The 24,928-nt window shown below is 41.5% G+C and overlaps 2 protein-coding genes and 1 non-coding gene across 6 annotated transcripts; 1 reads left to right on the top strand and 2 right to left on the bottom strand.

The window, feature by feature from the left end:
- Nucleotides 1–5,244: 5,244 nt before the first annotated feature.
- Nucleotides 5,245–16,440, bottom strand: RANBP1 (RAN binding protein 1). 2 transcript variants are annotated; one of them, XM_075434298.1, is made up of 6 exons: nucleotides 16,357–16,440; nucleotides 13,709–13,845; nucleotides 11,815–11,972; nucleotides 9,970–10,098; nucleotides 7,954–8,019; nucleotides 5,245–7,095 (listed from the first exon to the last, which is right to left on the bottom strand). In XM_075434298.1, exons 1-6 carry the CDS (start codon nucleotides 16,390–16,392, stop codon nucleotides 6,971–6,973), a joined length of 651 nt encoding a protein of 216 aa, XP_075290413.1. In that variant the 5' UTR covers nucleotides 16,393–16,440; the 3' UTR covers nucleotides 5,245–6,970. The 2 variants fall into 2 exon arrangements, with proteins under 2 accessions (XP_075290413.1, XP_075290414.1); XM_075434299.1 differs by lacking the exon at nucleotides 16,357–16,440 and adding an exon at nucleotides 15,734–15,878.
- On the bottom strand, nucleotides 7,735–7,867 carry LOC142363076 (small nucleolar RNA SNORA77). Its single transcript, XR_012765465.1, has one exon. It is a non-coding gene; the product is annotated as a small nucleolar RNA SNORA77 (small nucleolar RNA).
- On the top strand, nucleotides 16,391–24,142 carry TRMT2A (tRNA methyltransferase 2A). 3 transcript variants are annotated; one of them, XM_075434296.1, is made up of 11 exons: nucleotides 16,391–17,001; nucleotides 17,720–17,828; nucleotides 18,320–18,501; nucleotides 19,397–19,511; nucleotides 19,763–19,878; nucleotides 20,530–20,641; nucleotides 21,696–21,818; nucleotides 22,430–22,505; nucleotides 23,013–23,129; nucleotides 23,348–23,444; nucleotides 23,783–24,142. In XM_075434296.1, the coding sequence occupies exons 1-11, from the start codon at nucleotides 16,391–16,393 to the stop codon at nucleotides 24,045–24,047; spliced, it is 1,923 nt and encodes a 640-aa protein (XP_075290411.1). In that variant the 3' UTR covers nucleotides 24,048–24,142. The 3 variants fall into 3 exon arrangements, with proteins under 3 accessions (XP_075290411.1, XP_075290410.1, XP_075290412.1); XM_075434295.1 differs by having other exon boundaries at nucleotides 23,759–24,142; XM_075434297.1 differs by lacking the exon at nucleotides 23,783–24,142 and adding an exon at nucleotides 23,562–23,751.
- Nucleotides 24,143–24,928: the final 786 nt, after the last annotated feature.

Below are 24,928 nucleotides of genomic sequence, written 5' to 3'. Positions count from 1 at the left end.
AAACAGCAATGCCAGCATGAGTTAGGAAAAGATTTAATGACTACCCAAAGAACTAATACAGCTACAAAGAACAATCTAAAAATAACCTGGCAGAGTATGGCCAGTAATTGCATGTCTTTTTGCAAGATATTGCTTTGAGGCCTTACCCCAAAAGAGAAAGGGCCAACCACAGGAGCTGCGTTGGAGCCACGTGCCAGGGTACCATTCTCAAAGCTGATAAGATGAAAGGAAACTCATGACAGAGCAAGCATCGAGAAATCTTGATTGTCATGCAATTTTCATATCAAATCATGGCACTTCTGTCAGCTGGAAATCTTAGCTACAAGGTTAAGAAAATTCTTTTATTTTGCACACTTGGAAGTACTGAAAATCCCTGGAATCTTTTATTGGCCACTGGGCAATTTAGCTCCTAGCTCGTATTAGCTGTTGTCATTAAACAATGACCAGAATAATTTTGACTGTTCTTACTGGATTTGCTTACTACAATGAATGCATTTGCCAGCTCATGTAGTACTGGTGACCTGCGAACTGTTTGGGGTCACTGGCAGGACCCTGAAGCAATTAGGTGTTTAATAAAAGTAATTATGTGTTCAGTGAGAGCTGCTTTCCCCTCAAACTTGCAGTGCCCAGAGGACATCCGGATCATCACGCGCAGCATGGTGCTGGCAAAAAGTCCAAGCCAGGCTCGACAGTTCTGGGTACGAGCCAGGCCTACTGAGTTACCCACTGGAAATTTAGTATGACAATTTTCATTTAGCTGTTCATTTGTTACTAGATATATCAAGAAATTATTGCCCAATAATGACTTTTCAGTAGCCTAAACAGACATCCCACATAATTTTCTAGATTCCTCCAAACGATATTTTCCATGGAATAGCATTTGCTTAGAACAGAACTCGTGTAACATGTATTTCCTAACTGCAGTGATGGGGCATGTCAAGTTGCCTTTATTATTAACTTTGATTACTTTATTGAAAGATCAATTCTTAAACCATCCCCTCAAGGAACAACTTGCATTAGAATAATGCAGGCCTCTGAACAGTTTTGAAGATTCACCAACCATCCAGTTTAAAATCATTAACAAAGTGTAATTCTTCTCCACTCGGATGGAATATCACTCTAAATTATGCTTTTGAAACTCCGAAAGCCAACGGTGATTCATGTACCAGCAAACACATTAAGATATTAAAACTGATAAGCACTACTTGTATGAAGCAATGCAACTTTAATTATATCTAGTAGAACAGTCTTGAGAAATATCCTCCAAAGAATGCAAAATATTCAGTCATTTTAATGTCCAGTCCATCTTTGGTGATGTTTACATAGCTATAATTGCTTTTATGGAAAACAGCATTAGAAAACTATATGCTTTTAGCTACCTGAAATGAGGACAGCCAGCACAACGTGAATAGGCAGGGACTTGTGACACCATTAGCCTCCCTGTTAACTCGTACGTTAATTGCACATCTTGGTACAACAGTCAATATCCACAACACAATGAATCAGCTGATGCACATTTGTAGTCACGGCTGACAAATGACAACAAAAAGCTGAACTTCTCCAGCTTGGAAGCTGAAAAGAAATTTAAGACTATAAAGTTCATGAAACACTCACAGTAGTGAGACACCTTCCACAAAATAAAGTTTGCTGTACATGACATCTAATCCAGAGTTGTGCTGGTGCCTGGTTTGTGCTTAAATCATTTGTCACTACATTGGGTGAAAGCAGAACAGACAAACTATACTCCACAAACCCTAGCTTCACCATTAATACTTCAAAAAAAGTTTTTCTATGAATGTAATTTAAGGACGTAACGTAGGCTGCATTTTCACTAGGCAACTGCAGCAAACCAGTTACACAAACAAGTCTTCCAAGTATGAACAGGTCTTGAGTCAGTGGTCAGAGTCTCACGGGACAGAAGCGGGCGAAGGTATTCCATCCTGAAATTTGTATGTTGGAAAAACACACCAGTGGTCACAAATCTGATGCTTAGCTGTAGATACTAACAACTACTCAACTCTTAAATATAAGGGTTTTTTTCTCCTGTGCTTGTCAGTTCTCACAACTTCAAGAATTATTTCCTTATTATGTAAGCACACAAGCTGCTTATTCAAGAGCACCTTGTTTCCACATGAACTACAGTCTGAGAAATCCCTCCCATGTACAATCCACTCTACAGCCGATTATGTCAAACTTTTCTTCATCAAGCAAAATAATTCTGATCTGGTGCAGTTAGTTTTCATTATCCTTGACTCTGAAAATCACATGTTGACAAAGACTTAGTTAAGGTTAGTCAAAGACTGGTTAATTCCTCTTATTTCTATTATAAAAGGAAGACCTTTCAAGTAAATCCTTAATAAACCATCATAAGAGCAAAAATTTTAAAAATAAGAAGAACCTGTGTACACACCTCACTTCACTAAATTAGCACAAGTTTATACATAGACAAGACCTTGGCAATTTAAGAACGCTTTGAAATTAGTTTGGCTAATCCAGATGAAGACACTATCTTGCCATAGACACCTTTGAAAATACAGCTTGGTAGAAACAAGCTGGACCAGCCAGAACAGGTAAGTGGATTGGGGACAGAAGGGCATAAATGCAGACGACTACACAGACCGAACCGGAGGTTTGGGGTTTTTCAGTAACACACCACTGTTTAAGTGCTCAGCACTGAAAGCTGACAGCAGTCTGTACAGATCAAAAACCGGTAAGGCAGTTTAGAACGTTATGTCCCCTGCAATCTCCATTTCTACACCAACAGTTGCAGTTCAATATTCATCAGGTGTCTGGTGGAGTTCTCTGAACTCCGAATCAGATGGTCTTTTCTTCGGAGAGAAGCTTCCAGTAACGCTAAACCTTTTGGTGAAGCTACTGACGGGACTGCCCTGAGCAGTGAAACAGCGCGAGGCACGGCACTGCTGCTGTGGGAAGTCAGCATTCAGCACGGCTCCGCGCCAGCCGTGGAGCACAGCACCCGCCTTCCGGACCCGGCAGATGCTCAGACTGGGAAATCCGTGCTACGAACTGGTACAGCTGGGCTGGGCTGGGCTGCCGGCGCCCCTTGGCAGGCAGGGCAGTGCCTGCTGAACCAAGTCCCTCCCCACCCGTCTCCGCGGAGAGGTGGCACACCTGCACACCTCGCCCCTCCTCTTGTCGCAGCCCTGTCACAGTTCTTTCCGTGATGAAGCTATGTGTACAAATGAAACCCTCCATTTGCAGTTAAATCCTTCAAATTTTTAAATTAAACAAGTTCCAAGATATTCCATTACATAACTGAAAGAACTACTCAGACTCATATTTTTGCCGTTTCCATACAGGTATTTCTCGAGCACGTTGCATCACAAATAATAGATTCACAATGTTCTCATGTCTGCATAGTGTTGAGAAGAATTTTAATTTTCTGAGTTTTGGTATCACAGAGAACTGGTGTTTGATACAAGCTACCTTATTACACAGGAAAAAAACCACCATCATTTACAGTGTCAAAATACAGCAAACTGGGGTGTTTGCAATGTGTGAATGAGACATTTGGTATCACTAATACAAGCTTATTCCTAGAGAAACAAACCACAAAACTCAGTGTAGTCTTCAAAATAATTTACATGGGATTTAGAGGGAACTAGTTTGAACTCCTTTTATGTAATAAAAAACTTAAAGTCTATTTTTTTTAAGACCTTAACTACCTGTTGAGAAGATACTATTTTGATGCTCGCTAAAATTTAACTATTCCTATGTTAAACTCATCATTCACGTGTCCTCACTCATCCACCCAGCTCCAGGCACACCAAAACCGCTGGTACCCGCGAAGGCTGGGTTACTCAGCCTGGCTACGCAGCATCTCTCTGTACCTGAAGCGAGCACAATTGGTATGAATTGCAGACTTCAGCACCTGACAATGGTTTACCAATTCTATTGTAGTTTCCATTTTTACCCCAAATGGATTAAAACCTCTTCAAAATCCTCACTTGTACCTTGTGTAAGACTTAGCTATATTCTAAGTAATGCTGTTATTGAAGTTACAAGTGCTTAAAACTGACTTTATTCTCTAGCCAGCTGCATTAACAAAACTATATTCCCCATTATTTTAGTTACAATTAAACATGCTAGCAGTTACCTTGCCTCACTGGGAGTAGAAGGGAAAAGAGCCTCTTTTCAACTGCAAGCGTTCAAATAGTCTATCCAGTTTTGTTGTCTCTAGAATCCTAGGGACAACACACCCCTATAAAGTGCAGAAATTAAAGATACAGTGAATTTCTGTCCTGTGTCCGAGTAACAAACTAGAACAGCTTCTGCATGATCCATTTTTACTATAACACAATACCTTCAAACAGGTGCAGACATTTAAATCACACCCAAGTTATGGCCTTTCAGAAACAAGTATAAGGCAGCTGACAAGAGTTTAGTGGTTGCCCACAAATTCAGGAAGGAACTTTTGCACTAGGAGCCTACCTTTTTGACAAAGGACTATTTCAGGTTTTGAGCCAAGGTATTTCCAGGTTCTCTACTGCCTGACAAGACAGGTCAGGTTCTGTCAGCTCAGTAACCCTGTTAACAGTGAAGATGGTGGGAAAGCATGAATACCTGGTGACCTGGGCAGAGGGGACAAGAAGACACGACATCAGCTAGGACGCAAGAACACTCAGCATATAGTAAGCTACGAAAACATTTCAAGGACATCTCTTGGTAGCCTATGTACACATCGGAAAGTTTATCATGACAATGACTTGCACAAAAAAAGCCTTATGTCAGCGAGATCAATTTTAAAAATACTTACAGCTTTTTTATTTGAAGAACAGCACACCTATGGCTTCCGAAGTGACCAGAACATCGACTAACCATCTTTTAGTTTAGAAGACTACGGACATTCTTCAGCCAAACGCTACCCAGAGAAATCATTTTACTTAATGATCCCTCGTAACTTGGCTCTGAGATGGCAGACTTGCATTGAGGATGCTTGTAACCCATGAACTATGAACAGGGATCAGTTAACCGAAACAGGAGTGGAAATGTCTTGAAATCATTTAAGCATGTGTGAGTAAGTTAGACGGGAAGGGAGGGTAATGAAATTAAGGAGGAGTCATCAAGATTAAGACAAATTAAGTCATTCAAGTGTTCCCTCCCTCCTTCTGTACAACATTTGACAATGAAATCAAATTCACCCCTTTTGCTGCTTTCATCACTTTGCCCCTGCAGGCTAAAAATGCATTCCCAGCAAGAGTTCTTTAAATAAAAAGCAAATCCTTTAAATGAAAATTTAAATTTATTTTGAAATTTTAAATGTCATTTCTATCAATTTAGACACACTTTGACATTATCAGATCAGAAAATTTACAGTGACTCATGGATAAAGATTTGGCTTTTACATTCAAATGTTAAGTACTTCAGAATAGCTTTGTCTTGTTATTTCCAAACCAGAAACACTGAAGAGCATTTTATTTTGCCTTTCAACCATCTTCGTTAATTAACAGACTTCTGATATCTGCTGTACTTTGAGAACACGCACAACACCAAAGGAATTACTTTGTTTGAATGGAGTGAGTGCCTTAATTACAGTTCCAGATTTAAGACTAGTTGACTGTAGCACCAAAAGGCAGTGCTAAATAGAAAGACAAGATATTTTTTTTTTAAATATATTTTCCTCAGGTAGACTGCAGAGCCCGACCTACTTGGAAAGCCTCTTTATGAGGGTAAAAAGGTCTAACATCACACAGTCTTAAAGTTTAGCAAGTTTTGTTCAGTTCTCATAATTATTTTGGAAACAGTATTACAGAATTCCATTGCTATCCTAACACTATCGTATTAGTGGTTAACAACAAAACTCAGCATCAGACTTAATTGTGTTGATTTTATTGCTTACTACAGTTGATTTTCCTACTCTCTAGCACTCACTTGAAACCAGATAAATATATGCAGGGAAGAGGTTTGAGCAATTTGCCCATTCTGGCAAGCAGAGTGCCCCTCAAGCATCTACAACGTAATTAACTGTTCCAAAGTGAACCTCCGACCGCCCCTCTCCAAGAGGGACGGCCTCCCACCACGCATCTTAAGAGTTCAGAACCCCTCCAATGTGTAAAAACAATGCAAAGCTCCAAAGCCCTGAAAATTGCTTACAAATTTCAGAGTACAACTTGTATCATATGCTGACAAATGGAATCTTGTAGTAAGGTACTCAGTTAAGATTCCTTTGCATACACATTAGTGCAAAAGACTGCTACTGCCTTCCGTCAGCAAGCAGCACATCAGGGAAGAGCTGGGACCACAGCAACAACTTTGTGCTACAGTCAAGCATTTGTAGTACTAACATATTGGGGGGGGGCATACATGGACATTTTGTTTTGTAAGAGGAAAATACTTCAGGACTCACATAATACATTTTCTCCCCCACCTTCGTTTCCACTGTCTGATGGAACATCACTAATAGTGGGCCAGAGATGCTCTCGTGCCCGATTCCAGAAGGCTGCTGCTTTTCAAGAATCACAGGCACACTCCCTCGTCAGAACACACAGCAGAAAGTGTGAAAGGTCTTTTGTATTACAGTTTTAGAAGCCACATAAGACATACATGTAATCTTAATCTGCCCTGCTGGTAAAGCCTGTGAACCTAGTTAATCCACAGGTACGATGATATGCATCTCAACACCCAACAAAACAAGTGTATTCATAAGCCTTTAAAGTATACAGAAAACTCAGTTCTGTCCTCTGATGCTGCTTTCAAGTTTGTTTTATTCACTCTTTTGGATGACTATAAATAAGTGTTTCCACTATGGAAAAGAAAGTTAGCACAGTACATTTTCATGACTGGGGAATGGACTTTTCTGAAGACATCTTCAAAAGGGCAAAAGCTTAGAAAAAACAACCTGAACATTGACTTCAGTTCCTTATAAAGTCCCTTGTAAAAATTAAAAAAAAAAAAAAAAGAAAACAAAAGAAAGAAAAAAGTAAAGGAAAAACTGCAAGGCCAGGATGATTTATTGCTTTTCTTCAGTTTTTTCCTTGGTCTCTTTCTTCTCAGTTTCTTTGCTCTCTTCCTTTACAGAAAGCTCTTCTAGTTTTTCAGCAACTTTATCAGCACTATCATTTTTGTCTGTGCCTGCTAAGAGATTGATTAGGAAAAACGTTACACACAGGCAGTAGCGCATTTTCCTAGTACAAGAGAGAGTAGAGAAGTAGAGGATGGGGAGAGACAGCTGGTATTTAGAATAAGGAAAAAGTAAAGAAATTCTCCACTGAGCACTGGAGTGATTAATTCATTTTTTTTTTGTCCTTTGGTAACTACCTCAGATGTCAGAATTCAAGAAATACCACCTGTCCCTAGCTTCTTACCCGTTTTAACAAAAAAACAAAAGTCAAGTTTCTCAGTTTGAAACTGGGGAATAGGAAGTTCTTCAGACTGGAAAATTCCAATCTAGATATCATGAAGAGCGTTGACTGCAGACCACTAGTGGTGCGCGCACTTTAGAAGACTGAAATTTATTTTAGATGGTGAGATATCTAGTCACACAGGCTATTCCATGACATGGCGCATTGATCTATTAGAGACCTGTGAAGAAACGCTATAACTTCATACATGTTAACAACTGTAAAAAAAAAATAAGTATTCTACTTGCATGATTATACATTTGAGGAATTTGGGAAGAGGAACTTGAAGGAGGAAATATCACTGTGGTTGCAGTGTCCACGGTTCATCTGAGTACTGTAAACTGAAATGCTTCCTTAGTAGCCCTTCTAAAAAAGCAGTGTCCCAACAGCAACTGTAACAGCCTTCTACAAGAAAGAAGGCAGTTGTCACCCCTGCGAACTATTGCTCTTGCAGACAGAAAAAGCACCTGAACTGAAGACTGCAGTTCAGTACAGAGTGAGTCTGCTAAAACACAATGATGGTCCAGGGGCTATAACCACTCCAACAGCTAGAAAAATCAGCATGGCACTACATGTCGACTTTTAACCTTACCTTTCTTTGCTCTCTTGTCTACTTCATTCCTGCATTCTTCAAATTTTGCCTTGAATTTCTGTGCATCTGTTTCAGTAAAGACAATATTTTTCATTAGTTTTACCTCCTTACAACACTGAATACTCCCAATCTTGAGGAAACACACCTGAGAAGTTTTGTGTAAACAAGAGTTGTAAGCACTTATGAAGTAATCTAGTTGAAATCACACAAGATGCTATGCAAAATTCTTCAGTCACATCTTTGTGTAGCAGCAGTTTATTTTATTTAGCAAGTCTATTAAAGCGGCTTATTTTGCAAAATACTTAGAACATAATTCTAGAAGGAGCTGTTTTGTAGTTATTACAACTCCCAGCTGTCCCTAGCCTACAGGAATAAGAATACGATGTCAAAGACTGCTAATGCGACTATCCGTGTGCAAAAGATGGAAGATTAGCTTTGAACTACTATCCTTGCCAGCTACATTATACCCTAAAAGACCTCCAACATCCTTACCATAACTTAGGGTTCTTGGCATCAGGAATGGAAGATAAAGCCTGTTTCATTAGTACAGCATTCAGATTTAAATACCCAAATAGTCTGACTCAAGCTACTCCTAACTACACCTGCTAAGGAAGCGTAGTCTTCATTATGTTTTGGTCTAAGCCACCACTCGATGGAACAGTCGTTCCAAGCAGCTGATCAAGTTACAATAATGTTTCTACACAAGCAATACAAGCAACATGACACAAAAGCAGATCAGGCGAGGTACCTTCTAACACCGGCACTCTAAAGGCAACTCGGTATGCCGCCTGGTCTGACTGACCACATGAGGTCACTGTTGCCCCACAGGAGTTCAGAAGCCACTGTAGAACTAGTCCAGGCGTATTTGTATCGCTTCCTCTTCGAGCATCTCAAGAAGCAAAGACACTTGAAGGGCACACTTATGTCTGCTCACCTGCCATCTGCTTAGTCAGTACTGCAAAGGGTAAACAGGCAAAGAGGGCTATTCCCTCAAGCCAAAACACTTAGCTGAACAACATCTACCAGAAGGAAAGACTTTGCAAGAGGAGCAAATAGTTACCAAACCCCCCTTAATTTCGTATTTGATTAAGAAGCAAGCACTAAGCAGGCGGATCTGAAAGATTTACTTGGCTAAACAGTATGGTGTAGGAGACTCGAGGAAAGGGAATTAAGCAAGATATACCAAGTTCTTCCCACATGTGGGCAAATCCATCTAATTTTAAAATATACACTCACTTTATTAGCCATCTGGCAGGTAGGGACAAGAGGTGGCTAACACACTGAACTTGTGTGGCAGACAAAGCAAGAAACACTATTTTTTCTCTTTCTTTTTGTTTATTTTTTTTCAAGATAAACCCCCACTTCTTTGATTCAATCCTAAGGACCTGGGAAAGCTGCACTGTCCTTCAGCCCTACTAGCTGATCCTTATAATTACAGAGCTACTTTCTGTTGTGGTAGTCAATGCAGTCACCCCAGAAAAACCCACCAACTAGTACGCTACTTGAGCTTGACTAACACTTTTCACCAAGTGCTCCATTTAATTAAAATAAAAAAGATACTACATATTTCATTAAGAAAAGAATCAGATGTTCTGCTAAATGCAGATAGACCAGAAATCTCACGTATTTCCTTCCTTCTAATACAAAAATGTAACCTTAACTACAACTGAGCAACTGAGATAAATGCAAGCAAGTTGCATGTATTAATCTCTACCCCATAGTATTACTGCTTTTAGTTTTATTCTAATCAGCATTACACTTGCATGAAATGGCTTAAGTTTAAAAAAAAGTGCCTAGGGCAGAAAGCTCTGTAAATATTACTGGAGACCTAATTATTACACTGTTTGTCAACACATACGGTTAAGTGATTAACTGACTTCTCTCAGTTAAAGCAGTAATTAGCTAACACTACCATGCAGCAGTAAGATATAGCTTATCTACAACAGTGGTTTACATAGGGTTTAGACATGCAGGGTAACATAACAATCAAGGTATGTTCAGTGCCAGTCCACTCACTCTCTGCATTTAAAAACCGGATTGCCAGAAGTTCAGGCTTGGGGCTTTCATCTGCAAAGTCAGCATGTGTGTTCCAGACCCATGCCCTGTCACTCCCAGCGTTAGGCTTCAGCTCCATTAAGGGTGTGACTGAAAAGAAAGCATTAAAAGTTGTACACAGCACAATAGTAAATGTTTTCCACTCCAGCCTCTATAAATCTTATTGACAACTGTCTGTGATGGTTATGGAAAGCACTTTACACAGAATTACCTTCTGATAAATAGAAGACAATGATGCCCATATACATTTTTCCTTACATCTTCAAAGGAAATGAAGCATGACCATTACTGTATAAGCGAATGCCAGATTCCCTATTGTTAAGAAACTGACAGTTTGGTTCAGTCCTTGTTTAGAGCAGATGACTGTGATACTAAGAGAGATGCAAGTCACTAGGCACAACTCTGAAGAACAGTCAAATGGTTTAAGAGGAAAAGGAATCTAAACAGCTTGCTTCCTTTCACTGAAAATACTACATACTACAAAAAATTATTTTAAAGACAGCATTATGCCTACAATTAGTCATCAAATCAGGTTCCTTTCTCTCCCATCAGTTCAAGCTCTACTATAACGTATTATAGAATTCTGCAGTGCTGAGAGATGCGCACAGCATATTTTCAAACCCTTTGTTCCTTCCCAGTAAATGGAGCCCCTTCCCTCCAAGACACTACAATTACTTCACCTGACTGACTGGAGAAGTTGGAACGTTACTTCTCACACTACTCTAAGACTGTTTACATGACACTCACGCAAATTATGGCAGGGCTTTTTTTCTCTCCAACCCCTGGGTTCTTCATTTAGTTCAGGAGAGATCTGAAGAATCTACTCACTTTCTTGCATTTTTTTAAATTTAGGGATCAAATTACATTTCGTTTCATTTAATGGTTTGCAAAAATTGAGTCCTTTTGTCTGCCTGTGAGTCAGCATAAATTCAATAAAGAAATCTATGTTGAAAGCATTGTTTCCAGGAAAAAAAAACTTTACATGAACACTATAAATTTATCAGTTATGATTTGCATGTACAACACTTACTTTCCTAAGCAAAGGGTTTATTATTATGGGTTGGTGACTATATTGCTTTCATATTTGCCATTTCATTTACTGAACAGGAACACCTGTGTCCTCTGAATAGTCTGACTTTGTGAAGAGATCTACCCAAAGAAAATAAGCATTATTTAATTATTCATTTAAACCCCACAGACTACTATATACTCTTCATACTAAAACCTAAGTATTATCAAAGCAAGGTAACAAAGTATGACCAAATTAGTCTACTTGTTGCTAGTTATATTGATTTTCAAGTCTGTCTTGCCCTTTCATGTTTGATGTTTTCATGTTTCACTTATTACATGGTTGCTTATTTCTCATTCTTTTATGAAAACAAGCCAGCATATATTAATTTCTTATCCAAAACAGTAAGAAGGCCTACATTTTCTACACTCTATTAAAAGCACACACACATTGGGAGCAATCACATAATGCAAAATTTTCAAGGGTTTTTAGAACACCATCAAGAGTCTGAAGCAAAAACATCATTAAGACTCAGCCCTTCAGGCAATCACCAAACCAAACTACAGCTTCCTTCCATTAATAGAATAAGCACTCATTGTTTCTGATGTTTGTAGCCTTGTGTATAGAGCAAGAGACAACTACATTCACAGTCTAATATAAACTTGATGCATGTTTAAAGACATACAGCAATTCTCTACCTGCTACTAAAAAGCCACTGAGCTCTTCATCTACAACATACAATTCTGCAAGCTTATTTTTTAAAACAAAAATAAGAAGTATAACAACGTATAACATACTATAATGGTTTGCACAGATTTTTAGGGTTTTATCCCTCCTCATGAGGAGGCGAATTGTTCCCTTCTCCTTGTGTTTCAGGAGTTTTACGTCACCAGTTCCTCGTTCTTTCCATTCTGGAAGGTCATTCTCAGATGCAAATCGGAACAGCTTTGCTCGCCTTGAAGAAGAGAGAATTTAAACAAGTCAGCCTGCATGTAGAAACATTTATCAGAACAGCATACTTGACTGAACAGTACAGTTATTTTTCAAAAGCCGCACACAAGAAAGAAAATAATTCCTTCTGCAAGGTTCCCTGCTCTATTTCAGCTAAAATTCTACTGAAATTTAGAAACTGATATGACAAATTCAAATTTAATAACAAGCTATTAGGAATTATGTAATAGCTATACTAAAATTCAACAGGTTCTGGACACTTTTGGGGGGTGATAAACATATTTGCTATAGGCAACCTTTTAAATTAAGGTAGCTAATGAACAAGTTTTGCTATAGCTAGAGTTTTTATGTATATTATGAATACAATGGCTCCATCTAACTGGCAACATTTATTAACTCAAGCAACCGAGCAGCTTGAGGCTAAGTAAAGTTTGTTGTATAATTCTAAGCCCAGTGTTTGATCAACTGTTAGCCTCTAGAGTCACTTAATTTCCTTTTAACCCCCAAAACGTAGTTGTTGCTATTCTTAAATATTCATGAATAAAGGAAACTTAGTGCTGCACTGCAGTGCAACATACCTGCTTCAGAACATCACTGTTTCATCTTCCAAGATGCCAATGTGCCGAAAGAGAAACAGGAGTAGTTTGGGACATTAATCAAAACTGACCCAAGAGACAGTCTGAGCTCTGCTAGGGAGGAGTTTAAGGCACTGCTATAGGAAAGGAAGCACCTGTTCACACTACAGGATATATACATACTTTTCTAAAAAAGAGCAAGGGATCGGGACTTGTCATAAGCCAGGTCCTTCAAAAGAAGGTGTCAGGTGTTGGAGCAAGCTACTCTACCAGCTGCTCTGATGCAGATGAACTACTTCGTTACAAATCAAGCCCTTCCTTCCAAGTCCAGCTGGCATTCAGTAGGTGATTCCCCTAAGCTTAGCTATCAGAACAACCAGCATTCATAAAAACGATTCCTTTCCTTCTTCACCCCTTTGTAGACATAAAAACGAACCTACAGAGCACTGAAACTTGCACTATTATTCCCCCCCTTAAATAACACTTTTATTAGAATCTGCATAAGAACTCAAATCTCTCTTCCAGACGAACAACACTCTTCTGCAATTAAGTAAAAGCAGTATTTTAAAAACTTATTATAAGTAAACATATCATGGGTCAAATTCAAAACACTTCCAAAGAAACATGCAGGCTAAAGGCAGATCATACATCTTAAGCAAGCTATCTTGATTTGACAATAAGCCAAATCTGAGGACAAAACTATCTTTAAGACAACAGAAGGATACTGCCACAAATGCCCCGATATAGTCCTGCATCTATTGCTTTTATTGTTTCAGTATATCACACATCACCCTTTACAACTGGGGATGCGTGGCAGTGACACTATACAGGTCTCATTTTTTCCCCCAAGATATTTCTTTTATACTGTGATCACACAATTTTGAACCTCTAATTACTATCCAACTTAATGTCTTCTTTTAGGCTAAGCAATACTGAAGCCAGATTCACAGTATCAGCTCGCTTCCATTGTTCCAGACTTCAGAGTTTCTTGGGACATTATTATCAATCACCCCCCCCCCCCAATCTCTGCCACCACAGTAAATATCAACCAACTTCAATTACCACTTCATACACAGAGTCCTAACAAATTATCCAGCTTTTTATAAACTCATTCAAGTTTAAGCCTAATAAACATTTAGATAATACACATAAATACTGTACTTACATCTTAAAGAGTTCTTCCTCATCCTCTTCCAGAGTTTTTATTTCTTGCTCAGGAAGGGAAACTATGGGCTCAAACTGAGGATCATGGTTAGAATCATCTGCATTTTCAGTAGAAGTATCATGCTCCTCGTGTGTTTCCTGGAGACAAAAAAAGAAAAAATTCACAAGGCTTGCCATGTACTTAAATTCTGAAGTACTTGTATCTATGTTTAAAATTAAAACATTTATGATTATTCAGCAATTATATCTTAGTAACCAAATATCTCGTAATGTCAAAGAAAATTTATAGCTGAAAACAAATGGCTTTAAAGTCAACATACAGTTGCACTAAGAAACAAAAAAAGGTGATCTTGCAGTGCTAGATGTTTTAGCCCTACCACTCTTCTTAATTGTGCAGAGACTTGGCCTTGGAGTAATAGCTCTTGGTTATGGAAAAATAATTTCTTCAATTATTTTTCCCATATAATGTGTTTGATGCTACTAAAGCACTACTATTTCTTAGTAGCTAATGACCTATAATTAATGGGAAAAAAGAAAAAAGCACAACACCAAAGCACCCAGCTTAAGGGACACATTATATCCAGAAGTTCATTATTTCAGTCGTATGTATTAGAATCACCCACACACAGTTGCACAGTTGCAACATTCACGAAATAATTTAAGCTTTTTGATTTAAGACTCTTTGCGCAACTTTAGGTTATGGGTAAATGGCCAAAATTCTGCTTCCTATTTAGTTATTTAGTAATCTGCCACAGCATTTATTATGCCTAAGAATTGTTTTCAGTACGTGACTAGTAAGTAAATGATAAACATCTCTAAGATGTCATACATATGCACTGCTAAGAGGCACTCAGTAGAGATGCCTAGAAGGGAGACTCATCTGCAAATTTAATGAGGCCACAAATAACTATCTCAGGTCAAGGGAATTGATTTGGGGTTTTTTGTGAACAGAGAAGGGAAAGTGGTCTATACATTGAAGACATTTGGATGTGATCTTCACTTTACAGACGAAAGATTCCACCCTTACAGGGTCTATGTAGAGTATCCTTTACATAGCAGGTACACACCACACGTGTATAAAGCAACTGAAATTAAGCAGTTTATATTTACTAAATAGTAAAAAAAAAGGGGGGGGGCAAGGAGAAATTAGGTAAAAAATGCTGCAAAATAAAATCTGGTTTAGTCACCAACATCACACCAGCTAGAATTCGTTTTATGCCCCCACTGCTCCAATTAACGCACACCTGTTTTCAAGAAACAGGAAAAGGAACATTAGCCAAACTTTTATATATTGCCGCCTCCAGTAGCAAGTAGCACACCCCGTATCGTAACTCCACATTCCTTCTGCGCCTGACCAGTAAATTACAGAAGCCGTAAGAAATGCGCAATTCACAATAGCCACGTGAGAGAAAGCAGATCCCGTTATCACGACAAGATCCCGCCCCGCCGCGATATAAAGCACGTGGGGCTACTCCTCCCGCCGGGCCGCGGCACGAAGGGTCCGGTCAGGCGGGTGAGGGCTGAGGGGACCAGGGGGAGGAGCAGAATGGGGGGGAAGCGTGCAGAGGGATCGCTCCGCCGCGCCGGCCAGGGGCTCCGGCCTCCTCACGCCCGGGGCGGGACGCAACCGAGGCAGGGCGCAACCCAGGCGGGGGGGGGGCCGCACCGCCTCGGCCTCCCGCGCTCGGCTGCGCCAGGGACAGGCCCCGGGAGCCGCACGTGCCCGAACGGCCCGCAGCGGCCCGCAGCCCTGGGCCCCGCCGCGGGGAGCCAGGCGGGGACGAGGCGCCGCTGCCGCCCGAGCAGGCCCAGACGCACCCTTCCCGGCCCGCGCTTGACCCGGGCCCCCCGCCCGCCTGAGCCTTTGGGCTCCCGCGGGCCGCCCCGCGCCCCGGCAGGCCCTCAGGCCCTCTCACTCCCGCGGCCGGCCCCGCCTGTTTCCGTTACCCCCCCGCTCGACACCCCCCCCCGCTCAGCGCCAGGTCTTCCCGCCTCGGCACCCGGATCGCGGGCCCGCTCCCCTCACCTTCGTGTCCGCCATGGGGCCGGGCTCGCTGCTCGCCGCCGCCTGCCCGCCGAGCTTCCTGCCGCGCGCCCCCGCCCCTCCCGCCTTTACCTCATTCCCGCAGCCCGCGCCGCTGCCGCCGCAAGGCCCGATGGGAAACACCCACTTTCCCTCAGCCCCGCGCTGCCACGCCGCCCCGCCCCCGGCGGGGCCTCGGCGCGGAGACAGCGCCCGGCACCTCCCGCACCGGCACCCCCCGCACCGGCCCCGGCACCGGCCGCAGCGCGCGGCCTGGCCCCGGAGAATCTTTTTTTTTTTTTTTTTTTTTCCCTCGCGGGGCTGGCGGGGCGCTTCCCGTCAGCCCTCGCGGCATGGCGGCGGCCGCCCCGCGCCCCGACCCAAGATGGCGGCCGGGCGCCCGGCGGGCGGGGGTGACGGTGTAGCCGCCGTTGCGGTTGATTTTGCGCGGCGCGGCCGACCCCAGGCGCCAGGAGCGGTAGCGGCGAGGGGCTGACGTTTGGGGAAAGAGGAAAGATCGCTTCTTCCCCCGCTGCCCCGCCCTGCCCCAGCGGTCTGTCCCGCCCCCGGGAATCCGGCACCGGGAAACGCGAGGTGTGCGCGGAGCACGCGGGGCCGGGGTTGACCTGGTGTCCGGGCCGAGGGGGGACCCGCGGGGCCATGGCCGAGGGAGGCGGGCGGTGCGGGCCCGGCCGCGGCGCGGCCCCGGTGCCGGCGGCTGCGAGAGGGGCTGGGGCGGAGGGCAAGGCCGGCGGGGGCGGGGCAGACCCCGTGGGGAGCCCCGCTGCCAGCCCCGACGTGTACAGATACATTAAGGGAGACTTGTTTACCTCCGAGATCTATAAAGTAGAAATACAAAACCTTCCCAAGTACATCGGGTTCAACGACGTGAAAAAGTTCCTCGCCAAATACGGACTCAACCCCCATAAGATAAAACTTTTTGGGAAGCAGACGTTCGCGTTCGTGACGTTTAAGAGTGAGGAGGAGAGGGACAAGGCCATGAAGGTCCTCCACGGGGTTCTGTGGAAGAGCCGGCACCTGAGCGTTCGGCTCGCCAAGCCGAAAGCTGACCCGATTGCAAAGAAAAGGAAGAAGGACGAGGAGACGGAGCAGGGGGAGGCGAAGCGGCCGGCTCCCCCCAAAGCCGGCGGAGAGGAGCCCCCAAGCAAGCAGATAGCGGATGTGGTGACCCCGCTGTGGAACGTGCCCTACGAAGAGCAACTGGCCAAGAAGAAGCAGGAATGCGAACAAGTGCTGCAGAAGCTCACAAAGTAATTCCTGTTTGTAAAGCTACTGTAATGTTTACAAGACTTGACCTTACCATGGAATATAGCTGCATTTACACAAATTGCTTTCTCTAAAATAGTCAGAGGTGGGTCAAAAACCAAATCCCCTGACAAAGTAAATAAGAGAATCTGCGATGCTAGGACCTTCCTTAGAGCTGTTCCACCTGGCAAAACTTGCCATTGCTTCCTTGGTGAGCCCCAAAAGATTGCTAAATGAAGGGGCATTGCTTGAAGGTCTGTTGTTCCACAGGCCTAAGAAGAAGGAGGTTTGTGCCCTCCAAAAAAATTGGTGCTGTCAAATGGTATAAGAGGTAATCAATCTGTAGAGATCATAAATTACTTTTAGCGTTTTCTCTTTAAAAATCCCCTCAAATTTTTGTGCCTGGTCTTTGGAGATCAAAGTATCGCTTCTGTCTCTTGCCTTACTTACGTAGATAAAATTTGCGTTCTTTTCATGCATGGGTACATTGATAAGTCTAGTGCATACCTTTGTAACTACATTTAACTCTTATTTTTTCAGGTTACACCTCTTAGAAAGTTGGAGGGTGTTTGCCTGTTAAAAATTTCTGGAAGAAATATCTTCATCTGATAATCTGACACTTTTTATGCCCTATACAAAAAAAAAGAAAAAAAAAATCGTGCAGCTGTTGACCTCGGTTTTTCTAAATGTGTGCTTTACAATTTTTGTTTCTGGTTTGGGCAGGGAGATTGGAAATAACAACAGAGCTCTGTTGCCGTGGTTGTTCCTGCAGAAGCAGAAGTACAACAAGTTGTGTTGCCCGGTAGAGGGAGTGAAAGCATCACCGTTACAGGTAATGTAATCCCAGGTAAAGCATGGAATGGGGTTAATGAGTTTAGGGTTAAATTAGTTATTTGGACCTAAGAGACAGCAGACAAACTGAGTATTTGACGACTTCTAGTAACGAATGATGAAATTTAGATGTTGTTGCCTTTCATGTAAATACTGTGTGGAATTTTCTGCAGGAAGCAGAATAATAGTTACAATTAACTGGGTATTCTAACTTTAAAATGAATATGCTGTCCCTGGAAGCTTGTGCTGTAGGTTAATACAGACATTCTTCATCAGAGTCAATAGTCTGCTCTTTAAATAACAAGATTTACTGATACTTTTTCATTGTTGCTGTTCTCATATATCGAAATCCATTAATGTCTTCCACATGAACCAAATGTCCTGTGTCTGTTTGCAAACACATTGAACCGTATGAGGGTTGTTTCAGGAGAAGCTTGGGATGTGCAAATAAGTGCTGTGTAAATATCTTACATAACTTTATTTTAAATCTAGACTGAATATCGCAACAAATGTGAGTTCTTGATTGGGATTGGTGTAAATCAAGAAGACAAAACTGTGGGTTGTCGTCTTGGCAAATATAAGGGTGGTACATGTGCTGTAGTGGAGCCATTTGATACTATTCACATTCCTGCTATTGCCAAAAAAGTAGTAAAAGCTTTCCAAGACTACATAAGGTGAGCATAAGTAAAATGAGTTATCCATAAAGGTTTTGATGTCTTACTCAAAAATATTTATCAAATTGAATATGAAACGCTTAGTGTTTGTTCTGAGCTTTAAGACCCAAGATGTACCAGTCTCATTCTTTAGCTGTTCTTTGATGTTTACGTCTTGTGCAGAGATCACTGGGTATTTTTCCCTGCTCTTGCTCAGCTGTTCAGAGGTGGAGGGACAGATACCTGCCCAACGCAGCTTTATTGCAGGCAATGAGATGCATAGGTCTACAATAAAAAGGGTCTGTTATTTGAGAGCTTCTCCACTAGTTGTAAAGAAATGCTCAGAAAAGCCTTTTTAAAAGAGAAATTTGAGTAGCAAAGGTCCATTGCTTCCCGGATGAAGAGAAGTTATCCTACAACAAGGAATAAAACAAAAGTTGTAAATTTAAACAACAGTACTTTTTTAGAAAAAGGAGTGGTTACTTTAAAAAGCAGTTAAATCCCCAACAATGGAAACCTCAGCAGAATCAGGAAGATGGGAAGTTTGAGCTTCCTGTGAAGCACAGAAGCCAACGAAGGCATTATGAAAAGTTGTGTCATTCTCTGAATGCAGTGAGAAGCTGCCTGTATCCTGTCTGTAATTTTGGATGGCTTAAAACGGGTAGGAGGATTGTGAGAAGTAGGGACACATTATTCTGTATTAGGAGGCAGGATCTGTTCATCAGTGTCTTTTTTTCCTTTTTTGCTTAATTAAGATGTGGACATCATTCTTTTCATGACAAATCAGTGTAGCCTCTGTGTGTACTTAACCTTTTTTCATCACTTTGCATGGTGAGCTGCGTTTGTTTCAATGAACTGTTGAATGTTATGCAAAAAATAGTTCTCTGTTAAGTAACTGAGCTTCTGAAAATTGCAGGTCAACTCCTTACTCAGTTTACAGCCCAGAAACCTATGAAGGTCACTGGAAACAGCTCACAGTCCGTACCAGCAGGAATGGCCACATCATGGCAATTGTTTATTTTAATCCTCAGGTATTTAAGTTGATATACAATGTGCAGCCCAGACACAGAGCTTTAAAATTATGTAAATTTGATTTTATGAATAATGTGTGCAGCAGAGAGATAGAATAATTACTTGCTGTAGTTTACATTGCATTACCACTCTTAAGTCTAATCTGACACATGGAAATGAACAAGTAATATGCTTGTAGCAGGCATACACTAAATCATATCTTTAAGTCACTAACGTGATTATTCTCACTTCCTTCAAATGAAACCTTTAGAAATTAAGTAAAGAAGAGCTAGCTGACCTGAAAACCTCTCTGGCAAAATACTTCATAGAAGGGATGGGAAAGAGCAGTGGCGTTACTTCTCTGTACTTTGTGGAGGAAGGACAAAGGTGAGGGGGTTGACTTTGCTTTGGGGGGTTTGGTGGTGGTGGCTGCATTTTTGGTGTTTGCAACGGAGGGAGCAACGTAGGGAGCACTTCCACACCATTATTTTGTCCATTTCATAGAAGTAGCAGCAGCGTTACTAATTTCTGGAACAGTTATTTACCTTTTCCACAAGAGACTCCTGAAATTTCCCCTTCTTCTGCAGCATTCATTGGATAAAGACAGGTAGTTTCAGTGGGTGAACCCATTACTAGTTGCTGACTGTCAAGCTGTACAAGTGTTTATGGCAGTAGATGGATATTTGTTATTATCAACAAGTAGCTTCTGTCTCCTTTTTTCCCTGTTTTATGTGATTTTTTTAATCTTCCCATCCTCTTCCACAGAGCACAAGACTCACACTGTCTTCATCTAGAGAGAACGTAGGTCCTGCTGCATACACAGCAATGGAACAGTTGTACACCATAAGAAGAAAATGGCCAAGAAGGGAGTCTCTAAAAGGATATAATAACTATTGTCCCACTATAAATTACTTGCTATGTAGTACTACAGTTTTTAAGATGACTACAGCTTTTGTAAAATTCTGACAAACATCTTAGTCATCTTTTTTTTTTTCTCTCTCTGTATTTCGTCTCCCCATGCCTTGCCCCCCTCCCCAGGAAATCTCCCAATCTAGAGGACTTGCCTTTGGAGCACGTGGCTGGCGATAAGTACATATATGAAGAACTTCTTGGCCTAAAATTCAGAATTTCTCCTCATGCATTTTTTCAAGTAAGGATGATAACGAAGTTGTTAATTTAACTTGATTTGCATTAATGCCCTTAAGCTTGGCTAATGCTGTGTAACAAGATATTATATACCTAGAGATTTAATCTTTTATATGTTTGGTGTGATTAAATACCTTTGAGTACTACGTTTGGCTGTAAAAGTAATGAATGAATGAGCGTAAACTTGAAGGGGGAATGCTGAAGATAACTTTTTTTTTCTTTTTACTAGTTCAGTGTCATTTGCCTCCTGTTGAACAGCAGCCTTTATGTGTACAGAACACGCAATATGTAGTTCAGGAATCTTTGTAGTACTAATTTTTGTTTGTTTTTCTAAAATTTATTTCTTCCCTTCCAACACTTTAAAGCCACACCAGGTACCTGTATCGTTGAAATGGAAAGTGTTGAAATGGGAAGGAAGAGTATTATTACCTGGCATTCTAAATACATTGAAGCTAAACTGTATTTTCTATTATTTGCCATAAATTAGAAGCTACTTTTTTTTTCCAGTGTGCTTGCTCTTTAAGACAAAGAATATGCTTGCTCTAGAGGCATGGGTTTAGAAAGCTTATTATACATTACTTCCTTAAGCTTAATGTGTAATTACAGTGTTTACTTTAAAGCAGTATGACAAACAAGGTGAAAATAAAGCTTGCTGAGTGTATTGTTGTGGTTATATTCGCCTGGCTTTGAATCTTTACTACTTTCTATTCAAGGAGAGGAAGTTATTTTTGAAGTCTGGACTTCACTTTATTGCTTAGCATTTTGCTTAATTATTTTGTTTGTTGTCTCCTCTAGCTTCCAGACTTTTTAGGCACTGTAGACCAAGCCATGTTTTTACTAGAACGTAGGTAACAAAGCATTCCTTCTCAGAGAGAACAGAGTGGAATGGTGGTCTCTCAATACGTGCTGGTGTAGGTCAGTTACATGTGATTTTAACTTCTGTGTGAAGGTGACTTGTTTCTTAGAAACAAGAAGAAGAAAACATGCTTTCCTAAGACTCATTAAAACACATTTACTCTCTGTGAAGAAGTAGACCCACTTGACACGTACTTCCACAGGTGAACACACAAGCTGCGGAGGTTTTGTATACCGCCATTAGGGAGTGGGCGCAACTGAGCCAAGAGAGCACGGTGCTTGACATCTGCTGTGGCACGGGAACTATTGGGATTTCTTTGGCAAAGGTGAGCAAATGACTTCTGTTCCTGGATATAAGCTACTTCTAACAGATGGAGGTCTTTAGTTGTGCTTACAATAAAATAAAATACTTAGTGTACTTGAAACAAAACAGATTATGTCTTCATTTTTTCAACTGATTTCTAATTCAGCTGCCTGCAGCTGTTGTACCAAACAATTATGAAAGCTCACACTTCTGTCAAGCAACCTAAATTATTCTGAAACCAATTCAGTCAAAAGAGGCTATAGTTCTGTAGGATAGCCAAAATTTACTAGAATCTAGCCACTTAACTAATGAATAACTAACGTTTCTATATCATTTTTAGAGTGGAGCTTGCTAGACCATATAAAGAAGTCTGTCCCACCAAAAAAGACGCCAGCGTAACTGGAGTCTGTCATGTACAGGTTGGGATAAATGGTGTTCGTCCCACAATTTCAGTCTAAAAAGTCCCTATTTATTTGCACAGGTCCCTTCTCAGCCCTTTTTCTGGCTGCAAGGGAGTAATTCTCTGACCAGGTACTAGTCAGCATTCATGTGTAGTAAATTGCTGATGCTGTGAGTAATGGTTAAATTTACATTTACATACCACAGACGAATCTTTCTCCCTTGATTCTATAGAAAGTAAAGAAAGTGATTGGAATCGAACTCTGCCAAGAAGCTGTGCAGGATGCCAAAGTGAACGCCCAGATTAATGGTTAGTTAAGCCAAAATGCTCAGGTCTTTGTTTAAGAAGTATAGTAGTTGTATAGCTAGTTCCTCTTTGCGTTATCTAGCCGTTTGGAATTACCTGTTGTTGATAGCAATCTTGTCCATTTTAAACATTTAACCTCTCTTGAAAACAAATACCATGTTAATCTGTGAGATCGGTTTTCTGTGGACTAACAGCTAGCTTTTTTTTTTCTTCCAAAAATAAAAAAATTAAGTGTGAAAGTAAGATGAAGCTACAGTTACTCTCATAAATAAAACATTAACAGTAGCTACTTTTTGTGGGGTTTTGCTTTAGTCTAGATAATAGAAGATGCTCGAGTTACTGTTGTTTAAACGATCTGAAGTACCGGTGATTGCTTAAATTATACTGATTTCAGGGTAGACTAAACAATTTGTAACTTCTAAGGCATCAGAACTTAATACCCGATTTGAGTGTACTGAAAGATGCTTTGACTAGGGAAGTACTCATCTTTTCTCTTTTTTTTTTTTGTAGAACTGGATAATATTGAATTTCATTGTGGGAAGGCTGAAGATATTGTTCCTTCCCTAATTAACGTATTAGCTCCTCAGAACCTGCTTACTATCGTAGATCCACCACGAGCAGGGCTGCGTAAGTTTACCTTCTGTTAAGTCTGTTCTCATTTGTGCTTGGTGGTGAACCTAAGAAAGCACCACTGGAATAAATTCAGCTGGGAGGCTTCGGGGATAGCCTGAAGTAACTAGGTACTGCAGCAGTTGAGCTCATGCTGGAGTAGCATCTGGGAGGTTTCTGTGAGTCTGCTGATGCATGCGGAACTGGTAAACAGCTGTCTTGGTTTGACCATCTAGATTCCAAGGTAATTCTTGCCATTAGAAGAGCTGAACATCTGAAGAAGCTCATCTATGTTTCCTGCAATCCCAGAGCTGCAATGAATAACTTTGTGGAGTGAGTATTTCCTGCATTAAGTAAATGTGGCAATAAGAAAACCATGCACTTCTGGGGGAGGGGGACTGTTGTTGGATTTTTTATTAAGCCATGTTCATTGAGGTTTACCTTTCACAGAAACAGCTGACAGCTGCTACACAGCAAGCTTGGAATTGTATTACCCAATACGCAAGTAATAATGGAAATATTAGGGGTGGTGAATAACCCTGTCATGGAGCTGAGGCTTGGGGAAGAACAAGCTTTCTGAGAAGGGTAGCAGTGAGGGACAGTATACTAAAATGTTAATACCTTGCTTGCTCCCTTTTCCCGTCAAGCCTTTGCCGTGCCCCTTCCAACAGAGTCAAAGGAGCCTCCTTCCGTCCCGTTAAAGCAATGGCTGTGGACCTCTTCCCCCAGACCAGGCACTGCGAGCTGCTGATATTCTTTGAAAGGGTTGACTGTGCCAACGGGAGCTCTGCTGAAGCAACGCCTGACACTGCCCAAGTCACAGCAGCAGGATATGACTCTGAGTGCTCGGATGGCACCAACCCACCTAACACTGACGTGAGCCAGGCAACTTCTGTAGACGTAGGTACAGCATTCCAGGAGCAGGCACCAACTTAACTGCCCAGAGACACTTGTCAGAAACTGCTTTTGCCCGTTAACTGCTTCAGTAACATTGTCTCTGTAACATCCAGGTAATAAATCTCTGTACAACAGCGTAGTTGCAAGGCTTCAAAATTATTTCATAATAGTAATTTGACTTAAATTTCATCATGTACTATTAGGCCACATCCTGCTTTTCTCCTCTGACCCTCAGGGGGAAATGTAGGTGAGTGAGGTAATAATACATGTGGTGGTCTTGCTCTTTAAGCAACTGAAACATAGCTTTAAATAAAGTATTCCTCTACTACATTCAGATACAACTGTTTGAATCCTGGGCTGATTTTTAATGCAACACCATCCCTTCCAGCAGGAGTATAATACACTGTACTTGATGTATTAGTGAAAGCGCTGCTCTTTATCAACAGCAGCTCAGCAGCGGGGAGGGCCCTGCAGGCCGACTGAGTGCAGCATCTAATTCCCAAAGCAGCTCATCTTGTTACAGGGACCTGGAACGGGCACTGCTGACTTCTTTCAGCTGCTAGCCTGTCAGAACAGCACAGCGTCTTTTGAATAACCCAGCAAAGATTTAGCAATCTTAAACCTTCCCCAAGTCATTCACTTGCTAAATCTTCACTAGGAAGCAACAAACTTGTCTTCTACCAAAAATGCTACGGTTTCCACAGCTGAAGTCGATGTTATTCTGAGACCGTAGTGTCACTGATGATACAATAAAGGCTTTTGTAGCTCCTTTCTTACAATGTACAAGTGAAGCCGGTATGACTTCACTCTAGGCCTACCCTCACCAGTGAGCACATACAGCCAGAAACTAGCGGTACCGATACACCAGCCAGGGCCATCCATCTTGGGAGGAAGACGTAAGAAATTGTTCATTTTTGAAG

The sequence above is a fragment of the Opisthocomus hoazin genome, chromosome 13 (assembly GCF_030867145.1).
Source record: "Opisthocomus hoazin isolate bOpiHoa1 chromosome 13, bOpiHoa1.hap1, whole genome shotgun sequence".
Taxonomy (NCBI): domain Eukaryota; kingdom Metazoa; phylum Chordata; class Aves; order Opisthocomiformes; family Opisthocomidae; genus Opisthocomus; species Opisthocomus hoazin.
This window is presented reverse-complemented; position numbering and strand designations above follow the sequence as displayed.